Here is an 8553-nt window from a genome sequence, read left to right on the forward strand (position 1 = left end):
CCCAGTGCTCCCCTGACCCTGGTGCTCGTGGCTGGTCGGCAGCGGACTTCATCTTTCAAAGGCTTCTGGGCGGCCTGAAGACGGCGGACGCCTGGGCGGCAGCACCGGCCGACCTGACCTCGACACTGCTGCGCCTGCGCCGGCTGACGGACGACTCACTGCTGGACGCGACGCTGATGGAGGAGCTGTACGGTGCGCCGCGGGCCGTCCTGACCGTGCGGCTGGCCCAGAACGGCCTGGGCGGCAATGCCAAACACCGCCGCCCGCCGCGCCGCCGAACCGTGAGTGAGGGGCAGACGCAGGCTGACCTGGGCTGGGCGCCCTCCGCACGACCGTCCGGTGTGTGGAGAGCGGACGCGACCTGACCTGAGCCGGGAACGGTGGAGGTGGGGGTGAGGGTGGGGGAGAAGGCGCTGCCCCACACCGCAGCCCGGTGGATGGAGGGCGGGCACGCCCTGACACGGGCGTGCCCGATGATACGCCGAGGGCCAGACGTGACACCAGAACAGATTCGACCGTTGAGTCACTGGATTTGTTTAGACGGCTGGCATGAATGCTCATTGTTAATGCCGGTGAAGCGTCTGTTTAGTGCCCGGAACGCTGCCTGGTGTGTTATGACAACCTGTTTATTCCTCCTTGGCGCATACTTATTTATGCGCACGCATGGGTCCGCCATTTCGTGTATGGCATTGACACTCCGCATGCAGCATCCACAGATGTAGAGTAGCACTCCAGCATGTAATGCAAAGCGTCCACGTCTGCAATGACGCACTGCATCGTGATGAATCGACTTATTTAAGGAAAGAAAACAAGAAACGACATATTTACGGAGGTCCGCTGTACCATATCCAGCCCTACTAACAGCAGCGTCCTGGATTCTGTTTTCTTACAATTTAGCTGATCTAATTTACTTTCGTTTCTATCTGCCCTGTGTTTATCTAAGACAAAGCCCTCAGCTTTTACGGCGCGCCGCCTCGGAACAACAGGCGGCGACTGGCGTCGGCCGCTCCGGTCTCCAGTGACGTCACCGAAATGGCAGCACCGACCCTCATCGCTTGTGTTTACACGTGAGCCTGTTTACAGCGCCTCGCCAAGAAGAAGCGACGCCGGCTCGAATCCCGACGACTGACAACGCTGACAGGCATCACTCGGCCCGCGTCGGACGAGTGGGACGACTACGGTCCCGACGTCGACGACGAGCGCGCCGACTACGACTATACCGCGCTCGACTACGGCGAGACGGCCGATAATAACGAGCAGGCCTGGGTCGACGAGGATATGGCTAGAGACGGCGAGGCCTCGGCTTGGGGCAGCGGGTCGGGCGGAGGCGCCGATCAAGTGCAGAATATTTCGCGGCTTTATGCGGACGACAGGGTGAGCCAAACAGCTCCGCTGTTTATAGCTGTCGCTGGTGCTGGTGCCTGCGAGCTGTCACTAAGCGAGTAAAAACTGTGGACTGGCTGCTTCTCGATGCCAAAGTGAAGTGTTCCTCGTACAACTCGCCAGACAAATATCTCAGTGCGTACAGCACACTGCCGCCATGTCGAATACGATCTAGTACTAATATATTGTGTAAAATTGTCGGGCGGATCTGGTTTTGCTTAGCTCTGCTATTGATGGACGTTTGTCTGCCGCAGGAGGAGGCCCACTCTGACAAGATGGATGATATCAAGGAATTTTTCAAGGAAAACATTGCTGCCAAGGGCCTCTTCCCTGAGCGCGGCAGCGAGATTGAACTGGAAAATATGATCCGATTTTTGCAAGACCTACATCTGGTAATGTCACTTTCGGGCGCCGGAACAATTTATCCGTCGACTTCACCGCACAATGAAGTTTCTCAACTGCCGTTCATCACTGCCATAGCTCAGCGGAACAATGCTGAAACTCGCCCCGGTCAGCGTATTGGAGCTATGTCTGTCGACCACACGGGATCTGCGCTAGGGGAGCGACGAACGGGCGGCCATGCCGTCTATGAAAGCTTGACCCAGCCATCTGTTGCAAACTGCTAATTTGCGAGATATTTTGGCCGGTTTTGGTAATGTCACGCTTCTCTATCAAAAGGTCACAGCAGAGCGATGCAAGGCACCGATTTGGAGTCTCCAGGTGCGGTGTTCTCGGGAGGCTGTAATGCCGTCCCTGCCGTAGGAGTCGGGACTTGTCTGACAGAGCTCTTCTGCCTGCGACAGATCCTGCCCAGCCCTAAAGAGAGAGACATCATGGCCACCCGGTACTACCTGCTTCAGCGTGGAGGCACAGTGATGTCAATGCAGGCCGAGTACCCTTACGTTAGTTACGCTCTTATGTCGTGAAGTGAATCGTATGCATCATTTGCTCTAGCAGGCTGTAAGATAAGTGTCGTGTAGAATGTCGGGTCGGGTGTTTGTTCTGTACGCTCACTTGTTACTTGTGACGTGTTTTCCGAAGCTGAGACGCAAGTCAACCAAATTTTATGAGAATTGTCCCCCAGCTAGTCAGTCGCATAACATTGGGAACAATGTTAAGGGTATAAAGTCATCCAAATATCTTCTAATTAGTTTCCTAGGACAAGCGGAAGATTTAACCCAATAAGTAGGGTTCTAATCCCAACAAAACGTCAGAACATTGCAGCCTCACATAGGGTACAGACATATTTGCGGAAAGGAAAGATACCAAACGAATCAGACCGGCAATCCGCGACTTTCTACATACGCAACTGAAAGGCAGAATGCAGTGAGCTCAACACCTTAAAAACGCCATGGCTTGTTAAAGTGAATGTGCCACGCGTGTGGGGAGTTTTGAGCTGGGATAGGTCGATCATAGCGGGCAGAGGTGTGCCTGCAAGAGTACCTGTAATCCGGGACCGCCTGGGGGTTAAAAGTCCCACCTCCACCAAGCTTCGCAAACATTTCATACATCACACCAAAAAAGCTCACCAACCTTGGGCACCTTTGGCCTTGATCTGACTCAAGATAACTTGAAGGTAGAACAGAAGATAAGATAGATGATAAGTATCGTGAAGATAACGGCTGCTGGAAGAATATGAGGGTGTAGAGGTTTTGGTAATTTTACGGTGTTTTTGTTTTTGAGGACATCTCTGACTTCCGTTGACACGAGAGTAGGTTTCCGAAGAAAAAAGTATGCTCTCTCTTTTGATGTTGGCTACAAAGCTGTGCAACGAACCTTTAGCTGTTGTTGGGACTTTACCATGTACTCGGCTGCTGAGTCTATCTAGCACCACCTGCCTCTCACGCTGACTGGGTGAATGGGCACCGTAGGGAATCGAACCCCGTATCTCTGATTTCTCAGACACGCAGCTTGATCACTACGCTGCTGGTATGGCCACGAGGTTATCGGTCACTGAAAAGCTCTGAAATCTTTAAGAGATTTGGGTGGTTTTAAGGTATAGCTATGGCCTGGGACGACATCCTGACTCTTTGTTAAGAGGGGAATATCTCGCTGAACGCAGTAACACGCTCTTTTATTTGGTGGCGGTTGCAAACTGCACAACAAATATGAGGACTGCCTTAAACCCCCAAAAATCTTCCAGATTTGATGATTTTGAGGCACTTTTGTAACCTGCGACGTCGCTGATCCCATGACAGATATGAGCTCATGAATCTTGAGTGAGGGTGGCTGATGCTATTGATTTCTACTTGATTTATTCGAGTCCGACGGTCAGGTGCTGAGATTCCAGGGAGATTCCAGACATTCCTGAGATTCCTTAGATTCCAGAGATGAGGTTCCTGAGATTCCAGAGTTGGTGCGCCGGCGGTGGGGTCAAAATCATCGATTTATGGCGCTTGTTTCAGAAGACAGCCCGCTCACAGCTTCGGGCGTTGCAGTCTGTTAGAATGCGGCGCGCGGCAGCAGCGCCGTTAACCTGGCACCACCTGGGGTATAACACAGTACCACTGGCGACTGCTGCCTGGAGAGGCTATAAGCGCATCGCAAAAACTGCAAGATGGGAAAGCAGCATGGCGGCGACAAAGCCCTGAACAGTCAATGTGCACCATCAGCCGCGCGGCGGTCAGCGGCCGCAGCCGGTCGCCCCGTGTGAACGTTTCCTGTGGCTTATTACCCCAATGCACGACACCTCACAATAATGCTGCGAAGAGAGCGCTCGTTTCCAGGGCAGCGTCTTCAAGGGCGTCCTATGGGGTGCACTGTTCGAGACGACGACACCCATGCACTGTCGACTAGACATGATTGTGTGCTATTTGCGCATGCAGCGCTCAGGCAACTGGCTTCGTCTATTAGTAAAATAGGATGCAAAAGTGTTTGGTGGCAGCCAGTATCCCTGGACAGTATTTTCAAGCGGTTTGTACTGAGCCGGCAAGATTGAGCCGAATGCGACGTCTTTTACGTTTTTCAGAGCGTGATGTAATGGCGCTGATGCCTTATTTGTGTGGCTATATTCGATTTCCAGCTCCGTTTAGCATGAATGAATGTCAGAATTATGGCCAGTCCTTTGAGTTGACACTGAAGCATTCGCTGTAAGAGTTTACCTGGCCAATAAGCATGCACATTTTCGGTGGAGCAGGACGTTTGGAACTAATGAGCGCTGTTACTTGCTATATAATAGGCCCACAGTCTATTAAACTACTACAGGCCCACAGTCTACTTTTGTCCCTATGCTATTGAAACGAACAGCTTCGTTTTTCCGGGGGGGGGGGGGGCAAGATCCGCCCGCTACGTTCGTCTGGGTCGCTGTTTGTCAGCTGTTTGGTGAGTGTTTAGACCATTGCTTTCTGCTTTCTGTAAACACGGGCACTCTCGTTTGTCACAACACGATGTTTGGACGAGTTTTGTCCATTCTGTGAATCAGCGTTCGTCCATTGTGTTCCAATCGCCTGTGCGGCTGTGTGTCATCTATGCATCCAGTTAGACTCAGGTCAAGTGCGAACTCCGATCCTCTCGTCTTGCATCCTGACCCGAGTACCGAGCTGATCTTTCCCCCATTCCATGAGTTCAGGCCGTGTCCCGAATATTAGTGCCCGAGTTAGGGCCCGAGTCTTCTCGGCTTCACGGTATATGGAAGCCTATCTCGTCTCCGCCTCCGAGAGTGAGGCGACGGCTGCGAGTCGGGGCCCATTAGTGCGTAGTGGCTAAGTGATGTCGGAAAGTGACCCGACTCCGAGTCATGCGTGAACTGTGGCTGCTCACTTGCATGAAGTCAAGCGGTTGGAAGCATGAGGTTTAGTATGGCGCCAGAGTTCTTGCCAGGTTCTAAAGTTTGACGAAAGATAAATCCTGGAGCACTTTAATTTGAGCCCAAGCTTCGTGTTGGACCAGGTTTTCCTTCAGAATACCTCAGCGTGAGACCAATTAATTTCCAGTTAGGCTCGGCTGTGAGTCCGATTCCCAGAAATGTTCCTTCAAGTTTGGTTAATTCAGTTGTGGATAAGATTCACCCGAGAAATAAGCGGATGTACTTCAATCCATTTCCCGAGAGGCCATGGGGCTGGAGTTCATCCGGAGTCGGGTGCATTATCCGGGTGCAAACCCGGATGCATGTCTGGAGGCACCAGTCCGTGGCCAGTGTCTGTCGAACAGGGGGGTGGCGCTGCGGACTTTGATTGGGGGGGGGAGGGGGCAGACTTTACCAAAGGCCTCATCGACAAAATAAGCCTGCTCACAGGGGATCTCCTGTGCAGTGTCGTATTCAGGGTGCTCGTGCCCCGTGTAAAATGAATACAGGGAATTCCCGATCCAACGAAGGGCCTTCTTACCTCAAGCCAGAGCTCTCTGTTCCTAAAGAAGATCTTCTGATGCCTAGAGGTGACTCCTGATCCAAGACAGGGTCCTGCCGATTGACAAGGAGGCCTCCAAATCTGCCGAAGGCCATATTATCCAAAACAGGGCATCCTAATCTGAAGCAGCGACATTCTGACACATGAGAGAGGGCCTTCTGGATAAGAATAGCAGGCATCCTGATATGTTGAAGGTGCTTGTAATTCAAAACAGAGATTCCTAGTTCAGAACAGGAGCTTCCCGAGCCAGCAAACGGGCTTCTTCAACACAAAAACAGTGTCCGAGAGCGAGAGAACGGTTCTATTTATGGGGGAAAGGACCTGAGAATGATTTAGTACCCCTTAGCTCAGTCATGAGGCGTCCTTGATTTGTATTTTAGTGAGATATGTGTAGCAATAAACCTTTGGTTTAGGCTAGCAGTGACTCCCAAGTTTTTAGGGGGCAAAAACAAACCCTTGCTCCCCAGGAAGTAACTGCCCTCTCCCCTTCTCGCTGCTGGGGAGAGGGCCAGTTGACTCCATCCCTGTTGTCAGCTTCTCTGTAAATCCCTGGGGACCGTTGTCATCAGCTAGGGCTCATGCGAGCGGGGCATCGTTTGTCGTCCGGCCGCCAGTGACCACACGGTTGGGCGCTCGCAGATCGACTGGATGCGCTTCCTGCCGGGGGTCACGCAGATCGCCGTCAAGCCAGACGACCCCGTGTACGTGTACTTCCCGCGCTACCTGGCACAGCTGGGCGATCTGCTGCGCAGGCACGAGCCGAGGGTCGTCCACAACGCCCTCATGCTGGCGTTCAGGTGCGGCCGGCGTGTCATGACGTGCCCTACAGCTTCAGAGCTGCTATAGATTGCTGGTCACCCCAGTGGTCCGGCAATTAATTAAGAGCAGTATGTGTTATGAAGTGCTCGCGTCATACTCGGATCGATGTACTATTTCTGATACGCTATCCCGTTATCACCTCACCCGGTATCGAATGAGATACGACCGTGATCGGACAGGGCAGAGTTGATGGCTGTGTCTCACCAGAGCTGTAACGACGGTACGCCGTTGACCTGCCTGATTGGAGTCTGCCAGTGCCGACAGGCGTCGTATCGGGGCTGCGTTAACCGTCTGCCGTGCCGTCCAAACAGGGCCGAGTATATGGCTGTGTCTCACCAGAGTTGTAACGACGGTACGCCGTTGACCTGCCGGGTTGGAGTCTGCCAGTGCCGACAGGCGTCGTGTTGAGGCTGCAATAACCGTCTGCCGTGCCGTCCAAACAGGGCCGAGCATCTGGCGGCGGTCGTATCGGAACTGTCAGACGCCGACGACACCCTGGAGGCTGGCCAGCGCTACTGCGCCGCGATGACCCGAGACACGTTCCCCGAGGCGACGGCGGCGCTCTACGTGCGCGCAGTCGGCCGGCGGAAGGTGGACCAGTTACGCACCAAGGTGGGGCCGCACCGGCACCTGGCGAGGGTGTCGTTTGCATCCCTGGGCGCGTGTCCCCGGGTGTAATGTCACATCCTTAGACGGACGAGGCGGAGGTGGCTTCATCACCGTTGCACGATGAGTTGAGGTTAAACAGTACCCAGTGAATTGATTTGCTGGGGTGGAGTGTAATATCGATGTTAGAGCGGTTGAATGACAATTATGATCTTATGGATCGAGGATCGAATGACAATTAACAAGATCTGTTAAACTGTTTCGGCTATCACCTAGATTTGAAGAGCTCCTGCATAAAATGTGTACCAGACCTATAAAAAGTTACTGTACCAAGCAATCGTTTTGGAGTTGAAAGATATAAAAAATTGCAGAAATTTCTTATGTACGCCTTAACAGTTTTACAAAATCCTAACCTTGCAGGGTCCTATATCCTATATATATATATATATATATATATATATATATATATATATATATAATGTATCTAATAATTGATAAATACCAATACATAAAATAGACAGAAAGATATTCTTAAACTCTTTGCAACGACCCGGGATAATGTAACAAGGAAGCTGGCTTTCCTCACGTGCGTGGTCGCCGTTTCCGGCACCGCCGGCGGCAGGTGTCGTCGATTATGGAAGCCGTGCGCTCTGAGCTGCTGGACAGCATAGCGCGGAAGGCCGCCTCAGGCGCCGACCCTCTGCTGGAGATGGCCGAGCGCAAGATTCGAAACACACGCCTCTTCCTGCTGGCCCCGGAGCACACGTGGGACGATCAATACATCACGAGACACACACCGCCCGTCAACCGACTGTGGCCCGAGCCGGAGGTGGGTGTCAGGGGTCACCTGTCCTACCGTCGCTCACCGCATGCTCATCTGTGTGATCGCAAGAAATGAAGGCCCACTGCGGCGTATCCTGTGTCGTAATCTAATCGTTTGAATGTTTTCGTTTGCCGTTTTCTTTTACGTTTTTCACGGTCGCGCTCGTCGAGGCCTTTGCTCGCATTATTACAAAGATTGGCCACCGTTGGCCATATCTGTTCGTCTTAGACGTTTCGTTAAATGATTATCGAACATTTAGGAGAGCTTTGAAAAACCAATGAGTTGTGCACTTGAAAATCAAAATGCTACTTTGCACTTAACTTCAATCGCGCTGTTCTTGCGTGCCCATGTGAGTCGGCCCGATACCTCGACAGTGCTCTGAGCATGCTAACTGGCAACAAAAAAGCTCACGGCAATTGCCTAAAAATGCAAACCGAAATGGTCAAATAAACATAACTGCCCACATTGTTGTGAGTGGGAGAGCGCGTGTGCGGAAAGCCAGAGCGAGATGGAGAGAGAGGGAGAGGGAGAAAGAAAAATAGGAAGAGAGAGAGAGAGAGAAGAGTAGAGAGGAGA

The 8553-nt window shown here is 52.4% G+C and overlaps 1 protein-coding gene across 1 annotated transcript in view; it reads left to right on the forward strand.

Annotated features, from left to right (window-relative positions):
- Nucleotides 1–8553, forward strand: part of LOC119107449 (uncharacterized) — a 159012-nt gene that overhangs the window by 57983 nt on the left and 92476 nt on the right. Inside the window, exons 13-19 of the mRNA XM_037230896.1 lie at nucleotides 43–281; nucleotides 1084–1374; nucleotides 1638–1775; nucleotides 2187–2285; nucleotides 6369–6526; nucleotides 6992–7160; nucleotides 7777–7983. Coding sequence (XP_037086791.1) covers nucleotides 43–281; nucleotides 1084–1374; nucleotides 1638–1775; nucleotides 2187–2285; nucleotides 6369–6526; nucleotides 6992–7160; nucleotides 7777–7983 — 1301 coding nt within the window. The remainder of the gene's footprint in view (nucleotides 1–42; nucleotides 282–1083; nucleotides 1375–1637; nucleotides 1776–2186; nucleotides 2286–6368; nucleotides 6527–6991; nucleotides 7161–7776; nucleotides 7984–8553) is intronic.

Source organism: Pollicipes pollicipes, unplaced genomic scaffold (genome assembly GCF_011947565.3).
Source record: "Pollicipes pollicipes isolate AB1234 unplaced genomic scaffold, Ppol_2.1 Scaffold_2555;HRSCAF=2994_pilon_pilon_pilon, whole genome shotgun sequence".
Lineage (NCBI taxonomy): Eukaryota > Metazoa > Arthropoda > Thecostraca > Pollicipedomorpha > Pollicipedidae > Pollicipes > Pollicipes pollicipes.